At 34.7% G+C, this 19350-nt stretch overlaps 1 protein-coding gene and 1 long non-coding RNA gene across 2 annotated transcripts in view; one reads left to right on the top strand and one right to left on the bottom strand.

Annotated features, from left to right (window-relative positions):
• Nucleotides 1-19350, top strand: part of LOC134804118 (uncharacterized) — an 805015-nt gene that overhangs the window by 707524 nt on the left and 78141 nt on the right. The gene's annotated exons all lie outside the window — the stretch shown is intronic.
• The window catches only part of LOC134804009 (uncharacterized), a 76752-nt gene that overhangs the window by 19502 nt on the left and 37900 nt on the right, over nucleotides 1-19350 (bottom strand). The window contains exons 2-3 of the mRNA XM_063776867.1: nucleotides 4362-4570; nucleotides 3661-3796 (exon numbers count right to left, since the gene is read on the bottom strand). Coding sequence (XP_063632937.1) covers nucleotides 3661-3796; nucleotides 4362-4570 — 345 coding nt within the window. The remainder of the gene's footprint in view (nucleotides 1-3660; nucleotides 3797-4361; nucleotides 4571-19350) is intronic.

Genomic DNA, 19350 nt, shown 5'->3' with positions numbered 1-19350 from the left:
AAAAAGTACATGGTCCATTTTTCCTAAAGACACTTTTTGTATGAAAATCTGGGTCCTCAGTGGTGTTGTTGTATGGCGGTTGTGGCATATCTATTTAAACTCATGTTTTCTGACTTATACGTGTAGGTACATGTAGGATTATTACACTTGACTCAATTGAATACTTAACCGTTATCTTAGCATTGTAACACCCGTGATACATGGAACTTAAAAAAATCTAGCAGGTTCACTTTATTACCTAACAAAATAATTCTGCCATTAATATGTCGAGCTACTCTCCTTTCTTATAGAAAAAAATAATGGACACACGCGTCATTGTAAATTAATTAGTAATAATCAACATGGCGCCACGGAAACAACAGATTTCGGTTCGCACTGGAAGTTTTGCATTTATTTCTTAGAGTAGTATATATTATTCCATAATCTGCATTTTGAGGTATCAACTATCTGTTAGTGCATAAATATTTACAATGCGTTCGAATTTAAAAACATTTAATACACAGAACCTTACATTAAACTGTTATGTATTATATTTGATACATTGCCAAGAACTCAGAAATGTACATATAGATAGGATTGTATTACATTTAATACATTGCCAAGTTGTCGTCAATTATAGTTTTACATGTTATTTTTAATTTTTTTTATATTTGTGGGGTTACAAAACATGTTTCAAGTATTTAATATTAGTTGTCGTATTATGTAGTTATTGAATTTTGATTTTTTTTTAAGTACTAGATGTTATTCAACTGTATATTCGTACTCTGTAGCATTATTGCTACGCCGTAGCCCGTAGCACAGAAAAATATGTGAATGGCAAAAAATGCTCCCAAAGTAAAAAAACATGTTTTTTTTTACTTTTAATTATTTGTTTACTTTTCATATTTTACTCAACTTTTTGCTGACGACTTTTTTGAAACTTTACGGGATCAAATTTTCCGCCCAAGTGATCAGGTATTCGTAGATATAATTTATTTTTACAGGTGTAATAGTCATCTGATGCTTTAGATTGCGTTTAATTAGCAATAAATGATAATTTCTGTTGAATTACATGTTTTATTTTTATTAAAATCCACATTTTTCTTCTAAAAAGTAGGTAACTATTTTGTCGAGGGATTGGCATTGTATCAAATATGATACATATGATTTTCCGAAACTGGAAAATCCTGGATTTTTTCCCTTATTTTTTTATAGTCTAGTATGCTCAATAGGTGACGAAAAACTAAAAAAATGTTTATATTTAAGATATTTTGAGCCTTGCCAAGATAAGGGTTAAGGATATCTAAATCTGCTTATATGCGATTTTTTTGAACTTTTTATCATTGAGCACACAACTGCGATTTTAGTTTAGAGCGTCGCTATTGAAAGACGCTTTCGACTATCCTCCGTAAAATCAATACAAAAGTGACTAAAATTATAAAACCTACACACAGTACCTACTACTTACAAACAGTTGCACGAGAACTGGGCTTAATTATAAGATAATACTTGAAAGTCGTAAAATATTTGGGTTAAAATTATAAAAACGCTCGACATACAATTTTCAAACTGCCGGCATTCCTAGAATACACATCGCACAATTCTTACCCAAATAACTGTATCTCAAAAAAGAGTTAGAATTATGTAGATTCAAACAATAAACGTTTTCATTCACTGCGTGATCTTTAAGTGACTCATTATATAAACTTTCAGTATTTCCCATGTATTTTGAGTTTGAGTTTTGACTTGTATTTTATCGACATATTTGAATCAAAAAACAACTTTTCAATCTAAAGTTTTTGGTTCCTGCACAGCGATAAAACTGATAAATTATATCTTTCAGGTCCATGTTTGTACATATATTTCTTCTAACAATGTAAGACTAAAACTAGTGACCGATGGTATAAAGGTAATATGGTAGGAAAGTTTTGAGAAAAGAGTTATTCAGGGCAGAGCTTTGTTAGAAATTCTTTTCTTTTTTAGTAGTAGGTAACAGGGGTGGTAACTTTCCTACATTACCGTCTTTTTGAGTTAGATTTTTTGTATTCACATTCCGTATACATATGCAGGACCAATGTTGATCAGATGCCACGTTATTTTCATTTATCTTATGCAGTCAATTTCATATGTTTTAATATGTCTTGCATACTTTTTCAATCGTGTTAATGTTCTTTGGCGTTTTCTAATAACTAATTATGTAAGATTAATGTGGCGAATACCGTCTATCAGGTTGGACTGTCTACATGATCTTTCGTCGCTTCTAACTTTTGCATTTGTACAAATACCTACTCCACAGGTCGGTAGAGCACAATTAGCGAATCTCTTCCCTTCTGACTATGTCTGAGCGACGTAACATAATGCAAATACGAGCGCCCATATGTAAAATAAAAGATTATCAAACCTGATTTTCTCGCTAGACCCCTACTGGCACGTTCCAACCTTCTATTTCTTAAAAGCTGTATGAATAAAGCTTAGTTTATTCGGTGTGACTATAAGAAGTATCAGTAAAATAAATATATACAAATGTTGTTTGATACATAGCCATTTATTTATTAATAAAAATTCCAGACGTGTTACTTGCAAAAATGTAATAATAACATATGAATTTCGTGACAACCCTGTCTCTTTCTTGAGCAACTCGTGTACAAAACAAAGAGTAGTTATTTCGTACAATGACAAAGGAAAATGCTTCTTTGTACTGGAATGTCTTGAATTATATGAGTGCCAGTGACATTTGGAAATTATTAAATTGTTTTGTACAATAGATTATTACATATCATTTTAGCATGTTATTACCAAATCCAAATCAATATAATAAAATTATTATTTATTATAACTGGTTTCAAATAAAAGAACGACATTGAAGATATAATTTAATTTAAGTACTCGAGTTTTGATTTTCACTTTATCTTAACGGTGTTAATACAATTTTAATAGAGGTACTTATGTTAATTTTTTTTCATCACACTTGGTCGAAAAAGATCTTATTTCATGCAGGTGTACTGAAGGACAAAGGCCTATATTGTTCCCGCGGGAGTTATGGATTCTGAAAAAAAAAAGCTATATTATAGCTTTTTTTTTATTATGTCAGTAATTCATACGAACTATTATGTTTCAATGAGTTTTACATTGAAAATACTGACTTTTATAAATTATTTTTATGTGTATGTTTAAAAATATTTAATTTGATTAATTTTAGAGGCGTATAAATTATTTTTTACACAATTTTCAATTATGGCTGAATCCGGATGGGTCTATGCCTTCGAATCCAAACCTGCCAAAACAAGACAATATGGCGGACGAATGTTTGAAATATCACCGTATTTAAGAATGATTTCAAGTGTGATGAAAAACATTGTGTGTAACTCCGGGGGTAAAAATATTGTAACTCGAGTAGTCGAGTCTTTAATTCACTCCAGCCTGCGGCTGTCGTGAATATATAGACTCTCGTACAATATTTCACTTACCCCCCACGTTGCACAATTCTATTAAATGCTTTGATGATTGCTTAGTTACCTTTTTTATCTACCAAATAGGTACTTACATTTTAATAAAAAATCTTTTCTAATCCTATTTGTTGAACAGCCAGAGAGCAGTCGCTAATTCTTATAAAAGATAGCCTGTTCAATTCAGGACTGATATAAACAAGGTGCAAAAGTGGTATGTAATATAATTACGTACCCACGACATCCAGCCTTGCCACGGCGGTGTGGTGCGGGTACGAAGGCGCGTTCAGTATCACCTCACAGCTGTAGTTGCCCGTGAGGCTCGGAGCCACACGCAAAAGCACTACGTGGGTTTCGTTAGATTTTAATCTCTGTAACAAAATGGTGTTTTTCACAGTTTTAGGTTATGTAAGGTTATGTAAGTGCTACGGGTTACGCTCGTAGCGCGTAGTCACGGTTTCGCCGTATGGAGCGCGTAGTCGCTACGAACAGTGTACCCGACGGTCGGGTTCTTGGCGCTGAATGTGTTAAGAAAGTAGTAAAACTATCCAAAATATGCAAGTATGTTTGTTTGCTAAATGTTTGGAGCTATTCGAACTTTACGAGTAGGTAAATTAATCAGTCGTCTAGATTACCATGATGTTGATTTCATTATTCGCTAATCTCGCTATAGTCGTTATGCATCTCGCCTGCACTTATCCATTGGTGGGAGCGAGCTGCACTTATAAATATGTCAAATAGTTATCAAACCAAGATCAAATATTTATAGTTCGAATGCCGTTTATGTATAAAGCTTTTGTTTTTTCACTGAGTAATCGTTTTAAAAAGTCGTTTCGCTATTTATGTCAAAGTCTTTTGACGTCAAAACCAATATCAATCACACCGTAATACATGAAATCATCAAAACGGGAAAGTTTACGTTACAAATCCACTCACGTCGACTTTAATCCCGTTGACAGGCAGAACTCTCGTCGTTGGCGACTCGAACGGCGAATATCTGTAGAACTCGTGGGTGCCCTTGTACCACTTTACGGAGTATATTCCGTACTCTCGCAGCTGGTACAGGCAAGCCATCGTCACGTTTCTACCGCGTTGTACGACGCGTGGCGTGATTCGCAGTTCCGTGGTACGGAGGCCGCCCGCGCCTGTGAACAATGAGATACTGGTTTAGTTTTTTGGTAAATTAATTTGGGGGAAAAAGTTGGTGTGAATGCTATGAAGACAGATGTTGAAAATGAAAAAACTAAAGAGTATTACTGAAATGGATACATTAAAAATGATAAACTGCTCAGCTGTCAACGTGATACGGAAAAACATACTTGCAGTACCTAATGTACAGTGGTAAACAGTAGGTATAATGTACCAAAGCTTAACACCAGTTTATAGTTAGCCATCCTAGGATATGTAACTCGACAAACAAAACCACTTAGGCTAGAAGTCATCATTAGCGTTATTGCCACCCCTTGCCATTATGTATAACCCTCCAAATCCCGCTGTTCCCAACACATTAGCTGGGTTTATTGCAGTGCATTGGATGGACAGGCGTAATCGAGAAGAAGAGTAATGGCAACATTACTGACCCAAATTGGGGATGGATTAAAAAAAGTGTTTTGGCAAATTACTGCACTTACGTGCAGTACAGTCGCTGTCAGCGGAGCGGATCATATATCGGAGCGGCCAAGGTGCTCTAAAATATCTGATCACGCACTCTAATGTCTTGAGAATGCTTTCTTCAGATATTTGTGAACATCTAGGACGCTTTTATGGCTACTGTACATATACCTATATAATTAAAAAATAATAGATTAAAAATCAATTAATGTAACTTAGATAAGGAATTAAAACAATCAAAAACAATATGTATATAATTTATATAGTAAATGTCACTGCAAAATATTAAATGTGAAATAGCGTGTACATTTTGGCCCAAAATTATCTGCTGGTCTGATTATGAATATTATGATGCATTTAACGGGTGCATTACATTTGTTATAATTACTTTTCATATATTATAGTTTGTTATATCGTTATTTTGAATAACGTAATAAATGGTATACTACCTTAATACCTAATTAACGGTATACATAATGTTGTTATTGGTATAATGGTCATAAGGCATATTTACACTTCGCCTAATATACATTGCCATAATTATTACATACTCTAAAGCATATTATTTGTTATAACAAGTGACATCACATAATTATTTATATGGCATAATAGTTGCATGATATAAATGGGTTAGGTTAGGTAGGAACTGCGACTCCGGATAAACGAATAACTACCTAACAAAAGGAGGGTTAGGTTAGGTTAGAACTTTGCACCTCCGTGGAATAAAATACTCTACGTAAAATAGTGGTTTAGGTTAGGTTTGAACTTCGGCCCCCGCAGAACGAAACCGTGAAAAAATTGGTTAGGTTAGGTTAGAACTGTGACCTCCCTAGAATAACTAGCTAGCAAAAGCAGTAGGTCTGCGTACTAGTTGTAAAAAGTATGTAAAACTTTACGTTATCGGTAAATGAAATATGACAAAATATGTATTTATACCTGATAAAATTGTATGAAGTATTACGTTATACAAAAATATAATATAACAAATGTAATTATAAAATATGTCTATATACTATTTGAAAATTATATTACATTAGGCATTATATCAAAGACAGTTTAGATGAAATCACAATATAACAAAGACAACGTATAATAAAAATTACATTATAACATACAATAATATATCAAATGGCGTTATAACAAATGTATGATAGTTTTTTTATAATTATATTAAGCTTTACACACCCGCATTTAACCCTTCTTTGCAAGATATTTTATTTTTGCCCAAAATAAATATATGTGTCACGTAATTGTTTACTGATTCTGGAAAAAATAATTAAAAAAATATAACATCAATTTTTACTGCGAAATCGGTGTTAGAAATTGAATAGGCTATCATATTTTTGTAAATATACATATAACTATTAGTAAGGGTTATAGGAAAAAAATTACTGCCATTAGAAAGGTACACTATTTGTGATATTTCTATGATAAAGTTTGTAAATATAAAATAATTACAAACCCTGAAAAATCTTCTCAAAATCACATAATAAAAATCATCAACTTCCAGGTTTTTCAAGTTTTCCGACATTTCGTCTTTCAACAAATGTAATTTTTATAAATTAAAATACTGCGTAAATTTATGTACAAAATCAGAAAATGGATTAGTGTTGAAAGTTGACAGTCTTAAAAATAAATATCAATCACCTACGAAAGCACCTTTATTTCATAGGACAATGTTATGATGGAAATTTCCATCACCATGCAAAGAAGGGTTAAATCTCAGTTTTTTCGTCGGCGAATTCGATAACTACGCGTGTTGTTAATATTTAACTTGGCTCCCGTTTATCTATTTAGGTATGTTTTAATGGGATCATTTATTGTGATAGTTTAAAAATATTCTTTCCCAAATAAACCATAAAAGTTATTTCAGTTGTTCTTTATATTTACTGTTTTACATTCAGCTACAATACTATAATAGAAGCAACCAGGGGAGGAGAAGACCGAACGAGAGGGTCTTATGGAGCTTTCAGTACGAGTAGCAGAGAAAGCGCTATTATTGTTTGTCCTTGTCATAGTCTTGTTTCTTTCATTTCTGCCTTCGTCTAAAAATCCCCAAGTGCCATCTCAAAACGGTAGACGTATTGCTGTTACCCACCAAAGTCTCTTGGGCAACAATGAACCCGACTAAAATACGTACGAGTACATGTTTATAATTTCGTCGTGTTGCGTATGTTCTGTCCCTCACGGGTGCACGCATGTGTCAACCTGTCTACTCTATTATATTATACTTGCCTTTTAGGTTTCCCAAAACAAAAAAAATGCTTTGTATTATTTACGAGTAAGTAAGTAGTTACTAGTCAAATAAGGGCAAAATAACAATTTGGTCCGTATTCTGTTATTATTTATTTATACAAGTAATGCATTACAATGAGAAAGAATCCGCTGTTATCCCCAGGGTTCTTGGAACTAGAAAAAAGAATGAATACAAAAACCCACTATTGAAAGTGTTTTTCTTCCAAATCGAGTGCCTCGTTAGTGTAACTTTTTTCATTAAACAACTAAACCAGGTTTCAAAAACATTAAACTGAGTACGAATTGTGTTGAATTAAAAATCTCCTTCTTCTTGAAAGTCAGGTCATATTGCATTACTATTGGCTCTGTGGATTTAGAAACATTTAGTAGATGCTTGATCTGTTTTAAGTAATGTGCTGGATTTAACAAGATATTTTTTATAACGATATAAACGCACTTATATAGTAGATTGTTAACCAAGGGTTGAAAGGCACCCATTTCTGTCGAGGTAGTTTGGCGCTCGAACGCAGTGAGAGCGCCAATAGTCCGAGACGGAAATGGTGCCTTTCACCCGAGTTAAACACTCTACTTTTCATATCGAATGCGAGGAAACCACACAAGACAAGGCAATTTCGCAAAATCAGTAATTGAAGTACCCAATAGACCTACAGCCATGATTTTTTACCTTAGGACTTACTTGCAATCGGAGACTTTACAATACATGTGTAAAGATTAATAACGCCTAGCGAAAATCATTTAGATTGCAATAGGTATTTACGAAAACACACATTTTTTAACAAACTGCAGTAATTTTAAAATGATTTGTTCATTGTAGTACGAAAATCAGCGGGATTGCCTCTTACTTTTTAATTTTATACTTTTTCGTTCTAAAAGCCGCCACAGACTACCGGACCGTACCGCGACCTTGGTGCGTCGCACCACCTAATAATATAATAAAAGTATTTTAAATATTAAATAACAATTTAATTAATGATATAAGAAATTTTTATCTTGTATTTTATTTTATTTTCATGAATATAGTGCTAAATAACTTTAAAAACCAATTTAATATCGTACAAACGTTTAACTGTGGCTGTATAAGAATCTGCCTTTGCTCATTTACGCAAGTGTAAGGTTAAAAAAAATATTTTTGATGTATTCCTTTTGGTTCCCGCCTTATGAAATCGAGTAAATAGAATTCAACGAAAGAAATCAAGAATAATTTGTTTTAACAATTTACTTACATCATTTTTTATAAAAAAAAGGATCAACGTGGGATAAGTAAAATTAAAGAATTACCAATTGTTACAGGCGAGGAAATAAAGACACTATTTTTCCATTTTGTTTCCACCCAGTTGTTCGTGCCTCGTGGGACGGGGACGCAGAGGAGTACACCACTTTTCTGCGCTAGAGCATAAACGTATAACTTTCTGCGCACCTTTTAGAACAACAACGACCCACTTTCAGAGCATGAGATATGAAAAAGATATACTTGACTATGGAAATGACACTCATTTTAGTATTTTAATACGTAAGAATCAGAATCAGAAATGAGGAGATCCGTAGACGAACTAAAGTCACCGACATAGCCCACCGGATTAGCAAGCTGAAGTGGCAATGGGCAGGCCACATTGCACGCAGAGAAGATGGCCGATGGGGTCGAAAAGTGCTCGAGTGGAGACCACGGACTAGCAAGCGCAGCGTAGGACGTCCACACACAAGATGGACAGACGATCTTGTTAAGGTCGCCGGAAGACGCTGGATGAGGGTCGCTTCCAACCGGCACGTATGGAGGTCCAAGGGGGAGGCCTATGTTCAGCAGTGGACGTCTTATGGCTGAGATGATGATGATGATGATGAATACGTAAGAAAATCACCTAGCATTAGACATAAGTGCAACTTAATATTTTCGCAAAGTCTTTTCTTTTTTTGAAAACAAACAGCCTAAAGTTTCATACGTTACTAACTATTACAATGAAAAGTAGGTTAAGTACTTAATTATAAATTACCCGTTTAGTTGTGAATACTACACGCAAATAAAGTAAGAAAACAATGCAAAATATTACTAGGAACAATTTTCAATTACTAGAAAACAAAATATGCCGAACTTTTAACTGAAAACTACGAGTGAATTTGACATAGCAAAAATAACAACATTAATTAAGTAATTTTGTCAAATGATAGGCGATTTTCTGATATATTTGAATACCTAACTTTTTACATAGTCAAGTATTTTTAATATGGCTGTAAATTAATAGATCAAACTATCTTGTTGAATCCCGTAAAATATTTCCAATTAATCCAGTATCTACTAAAGGTTTGTAAATCACCAAATCAATAAAGCCATACTCATAAGTTTATTCCGATACAGACTCGTAGCTTGTTATAGCCGCGCACCTGCCGCCGTCCGAATGGCAATATTTCTCGCTGTCTCCAGTTTGTTTTCTTTTTTATCTGGAGCGGACTTAGTGGGTCGTACAAAATACGCTAACTTGGTATTTAAAGCATTTTAAGTCATAAATGACTACTTTTTTTGAAATGTTAGCTTAATACCTAATATTTAACAAATCGCTCTTTTTTTTCTTACCGTTGTGCATCTAATTTCATTGCAACAAATACAAAAACAGGTGATAAACACTGCAAGTACGTCATTGTTCGTTCAATTATCTAATATAAATTATATAATACTTACTCTTAGCGCCACTTGCACCATCCCACTAACGGCAATGTCACTAAGCCGGGGTTAACCCGTTAAACCGTTAACCCAGTGTCAAATTGTACTGGTAACCATGGTAACTCCAGGGTTAACCGGTTAACCCCGGGTTAGTGTGGTGCTGTAAGTAGCGCTTACGTTGATTTTATAAGCGGAGCGAGAAACTTAAAGCAGAGCTGATACAACGCAGCTGATAGGTATAACTCAAAGTGAACAGTCAAGCTTGTCATTGATGTAATTTTACACATGCTTAAATTGAAATTAAATTTATATCTGTCGACATCTAGAGACGATCAATTTACTAACAACGTTTTATCGCTTTCGCTTTTACTATAAGCAAACCGAATTATACCAGCATTATTGCTTTATACGTACGTAGAGCTGTTCTGTGAATCGGGATAAATTCATTGTTTATTTCAATTTGGTCGCTCCGTGGCGTTGTTTGTATGTCTATTTGGGTATAAGCTACTGCCAATATAAATTGTAAGTCTTACATTTATAATACACTCATTTTTATTTAGAACACCAATCTTGTTTACGATTACACTAAAGTAATAGTTAAATATATTCGAAAAATAACATCGAAAAAGAGTTAGTATATCGCTCAACTTGAGTAAGTTAGTGAACTTAAAATATAACGTTGTTATTTAAGTGAGTATATATCCTGATTCCTGACTTGACTGGCTCGGATTACAAGCATTTATATAAGACTACTTCCAGTTGTTAAAACGATTTCCTGCTTGCTGGGAATTAATTCCTCAAAACGCTTTTTTTGGATCTACATAATTTGATTGGCCTATTAGTTTGCATGACTTACTGACATAATAACCCAAAAAATACATTATCTACATCGCAGGGAGTAACAGGTAGAAGATCAGTTTTTTTACTCTTGTACGTACCCGACTGCCCAAAAAAAAGAGTGTATTGTTTTCAGCGTTCATGTTTGTATGTATATATGTGAGTTTCTTTATTCCAACGTAACTTCTGATAGCCTGAACCGATTTAGACGTATGATACACCATTAGAATCCTTACGTCATCCCGGGTGACATAGGCTGTGACGTCATTATAAAAACAATATGGCGGACTTAATACGCCATATAACGCAACCTTTAGAAAAAAATATCGTGCAAACCTATCGAGTAGGGTATCAAAATGAAGGGCTGTGAAAGCCGATTAATAATATATACGCAACATGTGGGTTTAAGTTTGAGTTTGAGAAAGTAAGGATTGACAAAAAATGTTAAGAGAAGCTAATCTCATTAAACCAAATATTATTATTGAATGGGATACTTATTAAAATAAAAGGAAGGGGTTTGACCGCTGATCTTAAAAAAATATAATTATATTATATTAGGTACAATACTACTCATAGTTTTTAAACATGTTCTTAATTACGCTAATGGAATCGAAAAGTTTAAAATATAACTTCTATTTATTAATCGATACGATGCAGAGTCCGTCTAAGCTAACTCTGCACCGACTTTGGCAGAACAAATTATGAAAGTATCATTATAACCGTATGTTTTTATTTAATTTTAACATTTATGAAAATCGACTTTCACATACTAAAAGTGTCGGGCGTAGGCCGACGTACGTGACACGCTGTACGCTTACCAATGCCGGGCGCCTTCGGCGCCCTCATACTCAAATCGTCGGGCGTAGCCCGACGTACGTTGGCGTGCTGTACGTGTTCCAAAACCGGGCGCCTTCGGCGCCCTCATACTCAAAGCGTCGGGCTTAACCCGACGTACGTGGCGTGCTGTACGCGTTCCAAAACCGGGCGCCTTCGGCGCCCTCATACTAAAAGAGTCGGGGGTAGCCCAACGTACGTGGCGCGCTGCACGTGGTCCGAAGCCAGGCGCCTTCGACTTTCTCATACTCAAAGTATCGAGCGTAGCCCGACGTACGTGGCGCGCTGTACGCGTTCCAAAGCTGGGCGCCTTCGGCGTCCTCATACTAAAAGAGTCGGACGTAGTAGCCCGACGTACGTGGCGCGCTGCACGCGGTCCAAAGCCAGGCGCCTTCGACTTTCTCATACTAAAAGTGTCGGGCGTAGCACGACGTACGTGACACGCTGTACGCTTACCAAAGCCGGGCGCCTTCGGCGCCCCCATACTCTAAGCGTTGGGCGTAGCCCGACGTACGTGGCGCGCTGTACGCGTTCCAAAACCGGGCGCCTTCGGCGCCCTCATACTAAAAGAGTCGGGGGTAGCCCGACGTACGTGGCGCGCTGTACGCGTTTCAATGCCGGGCGCCCCCATACTAAAAGAGTCGGGCGTATGTAGCCCGACGTTCGTGGCGCGCTGCACGCCGTCCAAAGCCAGGCGCCTTCGACTTTCTCATACTAAAAGTGTAGGGCATAGCCCGACGTACAGTCAGCAGCAGATATACCTGAGCGGGCAAGGTGTCCAAAAATATACACTTCAATCGTCACAAAAATAAGGACATCTAAGTTGTCATTTTCACGTAGGCTTTCAGTTCGTCACATATATCTTAACTTCTGAGTTTTTCTTTAACACACACAAATAGGACATTTTTACACGGATTGACTAAGCCCCACGTAAGCTCATGAAGGCTTGTGTTATGGGTACTTATACAACGATATATATAATACATAAATACTATATAAACATAGAAAACAACCATGACTCGGGAACAAATATCTGTGTCATCGCACAAATAAATGCCCTTACCGGGACCATCGGCTTCATAGGCAGGTTCACAACTCACTAGGCCAGACCGGTCGTCAAACTGACCGACCGACCGACCGACCGATTGACAGGTCGGAAGGTATATAAAACCTATATACCTTCTCCGAGCAAGTGTGATAAAGAACTTGTTACTTGCTACGTGTTCATTTAGTTTTCAATTGAATCATCCGCAAGTCTACGTATCTGGACGCTTCAATTGAGCCAATTTACTCATCAGACCGTAACGTAGGAGATTTGAGATGACTATCATGTAATATTAACCTCCCGAGACCCCCGTTACAAATTTTTGGACATATTCCACAATATATTCTGAACTTTTATTCATTAACAAAGGTTCAAACAAAATAACTGCGTCTGGGGTCTCAGGAGGTTAACTTTTTATTATTGAAATAACTATTTCCCATATCGGCAAACTTAAAGTTATATAACGTAGGTAATTGAAAAGTGTTAAAAATATCACACTTGCACAAATTGTACCTTTGGTATTTCTGTGATTGTGCCCAAGTAATTTAATTTACGAAAACAAAAGCATAAGCAGTTTTACACTAATTTGTAGTGGAAAATGCAGCAGATAAATGTATAGCCAGCTGTTGTCTGTATCATCAGCTACAGGGTCCATAGCCATACACTATGAAATAATATGTGATACTTAGAGGCCCCATTACATAAAAATAAAATTGTAATGCGCCTACTGTGTGCTCTTTCTACGCGCTACGAAGAATTACGTACTCACGACTACGACAACGTAATTCGTCGTTGGATAACATAAGATACGACGGTAAAAAAGTGCTACGGGCTACGAAGTAGCAATTGTAGCAGACTTATTCGTACTTTTTAAATCCAAACTCACTTTGATATTACTTTATAAAACGAGCTACGGAGGCATTCGCACTTTAACAATCTCGATTTGATTTGATAGTATTTTAAAATTATTCGCTGTTCATCTCGCTGCTACTTATAAAGGTGAGCACAGGAGATAGGTACTATGATGATTTCATAAAAGTAAATTAATATAAATTCCATTTCAGCTATTTACATATATAAGAAAGCGACATTCGTGTATTTAACGCATACGCTACACGCGTAGCCGAAACGATGATTTGCGTTGCGGGAATGTATTCGTGTACCTATTTATAACTTTGTTTTCTGTAAAATATTTACCAAACTCTGAATTAAGTACCTAATAAGAAGAGGTAGTGTGCTTAGAAATGTTAAAATACTTTCTGTTTTTACAGTTTTCACCTAAGTATTTTTGGCTAGTGTAAAACATTCCCGCACCCGAAACCCCGAAGTATGCTCATAACTTATGACGAATCAAAATTATTAACCTAAAGCGTCCCCCCAATGTGATATAATTTACGTAAGTTGAAGTAAACTCAGATTAGCTATAATTGGGCACTTATGATGCTTCAAAGGGAGCTTTGAGATTATATCGAGCAGAATTAACAATACACGCTTTGATGGCCTAATTGTACATAGTAAATGACGACGCTAAGACTCTGGCCATATGTGGAGCATGCTGAGCTACATGATAATCGATTATAACTGCGCTGAAATTATAATTTTAGTTTAGATTATCCATACCTTTCATCTACCTGTTACCTGTAGGTACGTAGGTATGTATTGTGGTTAATTGTAGCCTACGCTATGTCGTTGAAATCTATATCCGTGGAGCTCAGAAACCTCTCTCCTACTTAAAACTACTACTACTAAGGGGTTCACTTCTACTTAAAAAAATATATAATTCTAAACTAATTAATGTTCGTTGTATTTTCACATATAACGTGTACAAGTTTCTCACATACAAACATTGAATGCGGAGTAGAATAATGTGACGCATCACGCGCCTGCAGTCAAAGCGTTTGATCAGGGAGGCGTGGCATTGCGCACTACAACAATATTGTCAGGCCACGTAGTTAAGTAGAGAACATTGTGGTACTAGCTAACAGATTACGTATTATATTGCCGATTTTTAAACGGGTCTTAATCTCTTACTCTAAATTCTAAGGTTTACTTGTTTAATATATGTTTTCAAGGTTCCGTAGCTAGTAAGAAATTCTTAAATTTTGTCGTTGTATTGTCCGTCTGAGTGTGTGCCCGTTTGTTCGCAGCCTATGGGTATTATTTATTTATTTAATCTTTATTACACAAAAGAAAACCTTATCGTACAGAAGGCGGACTTAATGGCAAAAGGCATTCTCTACCAGTCAATCGCATTTACCTACGCCGTCTGTAGTGATACATGCGTTTTAGAGATTACTTAGCACGTGTTTGAAATAAATTACGAATGTTACAACCAACATGCGATTTTAAACGTAAGCTGTTTTCGAAATAAATTATAAAGCATAAGTTCTCCAGAAACTGTATAGTCGGACCGGTGCCAACGTAGCAGTTAATTAAGCTTTCATACTGTTATTGACATTTCTTGTAGTAAAAAGATAGTTTAATTAGCTTTCCGAAGAAAGTTTTAGTTTAATAACTTTGATTAACGTAGGTACCGGTTTAAATAGTTTGCTTAACTTTTACTGGATGGAAGAAAGCGTCATTAGTATTTTTACCTTTATCCAATTATTATATTTATCAGTGTTATAAAAATAACTGATTTCGGCTCAAACAATATGAGATGAATACTTATGCATCTCCTATTTTTAATATTTATAGGCAACTGTCATAAGAAAATTATAAAAAAATCTAAAATACTATTTTAACACATAATAGTAGCTTAATGCATCAGCTGTATAAGAGAAGTCTTTAGAAGAATTTGAGCCGGTGACGAAGACGGAAGCGATTTTTTTAAAGAAAAACGCCACTAGCTTGTTTTGACTCAGTTTTAAAACGTTGCATACGTACAAGACATTTTCTACGACTAGGACCTAGGTACTAAATTTTAAATAAAGTGCTAAATTGAATCAACACAAATTTAAAACACCTCTTCGACTAGATACTGGAGACACCTTGTCTGGTGATTCAAAACTGATTTCATCTTTGCCCATGAGAAGCATATTGTTATGAAAATAACACAAATAACTCACTACATATTAATAGAATCTTAAAATCAAACTATTATACCTACCAAATAACTGAAGAACCTCTAAAAGAAAAATGAACAAACGGGAAATTTAAAAACTGTAAAGTGTGTCTGGGGGCTGATATTTTAATTTTGACCCCTCGATTTCATCACTCGAATATCTGTAGAGAACGGCGAAATGCTACTTTTGAAATACGTACATCATAATTTAAGAGCATGACTCTTGTCGGTTGTTGGTTGAAATACGAGCAATAGAAATTGGGAATCTAGTGGTATTGATCACTTGTTTTCTCTCTCGTTCGTAGAATAAACTGAATTCCTAGTACCTAGGTAGTGGAGATAAGTAGTGTTGAAAGTAGCTACACGAAATCGAGCGCTCGTAATTCATAAATCGGCCCCCTGTGGTTCAATTACTTGCCAGTTATAGTTCTAAAAATAAGTTTTCTGGAGTTGGATTTCTACTTGTACATTTGTATTTAATTAAAGGAATACGAAATCACTGGTTTTTTACGTCGGTAGCAAAATAATATGTATTTTGTTGTAAAGTCGTTTTTACACGCGACGTGGATGTGTGGTATATGACACCATAGGAGTAGAAAACAAACTCTACCTACTAAATATAGCCGGTTAAACAACTTTGTCAGTGGAAAAAGGCGCGAAATTCAAATTTTCTACGGTACGATTAGGTACCATTCGCGACTATATTTTTTAAATTTGCCACGCTTTTTGACAAAGTATAGTTATACATATTATCACTTCATTCCATACCGTTGGGTTTCTTTAGACTTTTGAGAATACCCCCATAACTATACAATAAGGGACCTATTAATATTCTGTTTTCAGAACGTTGCATTAAAATATTTAATAAAGCGAACTTTATATCACATTTAAATTAATACCTGAAAAAAGGCCTCACAATTTTAATCATTAATTAGGTAGTTACTCTTAAAAAAGCATTCGTACATTTTGCATAATTAAATTATTATTGAAGGTAAGCTAGCGTTGGAAAATTGTAAATAATTAAGCCACGTATTTAAAGCTACTTTCAACAAATATTTATTTTAAATACTTACTGATAAGAATAGGTAATTAAAAATAGAATCGTGTCACATATTTTTCTCAATACCTATAAACAAGTCTAGGTATAGTCTAATAGGGTATATTTGACTACTAGTCAAGTCAATTGAGTTTGTTTTTTCTAACTGTCAGAACGATTTTCCACTGTGGATTTATATAAAACACTAGAAAATGACGTCACGTTCAAATTACCTACTCTTTATTAGCTCTAAGCTGTTTATAAAACAGAAAATGACTTTAAAAATAAACTGCTGTCTACGTTTCTCTACTAATGTTTTGGTGTTTTCTTCCATGCATGGTGTGAAATAACTTATCTTAAATACAGTCAACATCTCTATTCCCAAATCGACAAGAGTCGCCTCTCATCGTGAGGAATTACTTTGGTCTGTTTGGCACCCGTATGTTAAGCGTTACTTAATTATTCCAAATATTCCAATATTATCTTGCTTCCTAACATTACATCAACAGTAAATTAAAAAAAGTATAAATATTAAAATTAAACCAACGGGATCAAATTTCCAATTACTCTGCTGTCATTGCTTCAAAATGATAGGAATTATTTACAAGGCATTTGTATTAAAACAATTTCACCTGTCAGTATAGAAATGGTAGGTATGTAGATATTAAATCGCAATCCGTTGGCTATTGTTAGTGAACTATTTCTATTGTGTATTGTTGTTAGTTTGTATTGGCACGAAAACATTTGTCCGTCCAATGTAGATGACAAAATTTATTTGGTTAAAGTATTATATAAACATAGTTATTCTTGCTTAGCATATATTTAAATCGTATGTTATCATTTTATCTCTTGTTAATAAGATAAGTACCTTGCACTTGCATCAAAATGCACTATATTATCAAAGAAGATTCGTAATGATAATTATATTCTTAGAAATAAATATATCCTAATTGTTATACCGGGTGTGGCCTGTAACACGAGCAAATAATTAAAACATAGATTGTACTCCTCAAACGGTGACACTTTAGTTCAACAACTTTTAAAAATTATGAAGTATTTAGACTCCCTATTTTTCATACAAAATAAATATTATCTTCAATGGACGCCATCGCCACACCATATCATTGTGATTGACGTCGCTTGTCACGCCTGAAACATAACAAAATTCGCAATACATTGCGTCTTAGAATAAACTTTAAAGTGTATTAAAAATCAAACCACAAGTTATTTTTAAAAGTTGCTGAACAAATGTTGGTCAGTATGAGGAGCACAGCCTACAGTTTAATTTTTTGCTCATATTACAGCCACACCCGGTATAAGTTTAGCATTTTGAGATTTAGTAGTATTATTATCTTAAACCTAAACATGCTATTCTGAGCGTTGCTAATGGCTAAGGTGGCTTCCTTCATGACGAACAAACAAACAATTGTTCGGGTGATCTCAAGTTATTTATGGCTCGTAATAAGTAGCTGAGTGGTATTAATGTATGTAACGAGCGGCCACCCGCGGGCAAAGGGGAAAACAATTTGATGGTTCGTTTGATGCCTATTGTTGATAGTAGAGGAACTTTATTACGAGTATGTATGACAACACTACGTAAACTTTGTTACAAACTTTACGAGCAATATTTGAAAATTGGGTGTTTGGGTTGGTAAACAATTTTATTGAATTTTTTTAACAAATAATGTATGAGCTCATAAAGTCGAATAATTTTACAATTTCGTTTCTTGTTCAAGTAAGAAAAATGTTGTTCAATAAAATAAATTATTCGTTTTTTAGAAATCGTAATTGAATAAAATCTAAATACTTAAACATTAAAAAAAAAAACAAATTGAATATGTAAATTAAAACTGACGTAGGTATCTTCTGAATATCAATAATGCTATACGAATGCTACGATAAAGATTTCTTTTGAGTAGGAATTTTATCATTTCATTTCTGAAATACAATATTCTTTAGGTATACGCAGAGTATGTACAGTCTACTGACTCGAACAAGATTGAAGTCAATGTCTCGTTTATAATTCTTAATACCTTCTTCAAAGTGTTTGTGTTCAAAATGGCGGAATTAACTTTTGAATTCGAATGAAACAAGAAAAAGATTACACTTAGGGTTGTAATTTGCAAAGAGTTTTATAAGACGAAACTTTATTGAAAATTAAGGTGCGAAAGATATGAGTATACTTACACATGACAATGAAAATGGGACACGGCCAAGATTGACATAATATATGTATTTTTAGTTGCATTCGGGTAATTTAATGCTTCTACACATATCCGGCCGCACAATTCGCTTATAATTTATTCGCTTATAATTATACGCTGATCGTTGCTCTGTACCGTAAAGTATTGAGTGTCTAACTGAATAACTCTTGTTTTCATAATCAACTTGATTATTTCGTCACAGGCAAAGGTTTGTTTAAACACAAACCTTCTGTATCATTTTTCATTAAAACACATTCCATGGTGTAATTTTTTTAATGTTACAAAAGTTGAGCCGCGCACAATGAACTTGTTAAAGCTAAACACAAAAGGCATTTGAAAAATTCCAGCCAGTCAAGTATGTACGGCTTTATTCTGAAATATTCAT

The sequence above is a fragment of the Cydia splendana genome, chromosome 2 (genome assembly GCF_910591565.1).
Source record: "Cydia splendana chromosome 2, ilCydSple1.2, whole genome shotgun sequence".
NCBI lineage: Eukaryota > Metazoa > Arthropoda > Insecta > Lepidoptera > Tortricidae > Cydia > Cydia splendana.
This window is presented reverse-complemented; position numbering and strand designations above follow the sequence as displayed.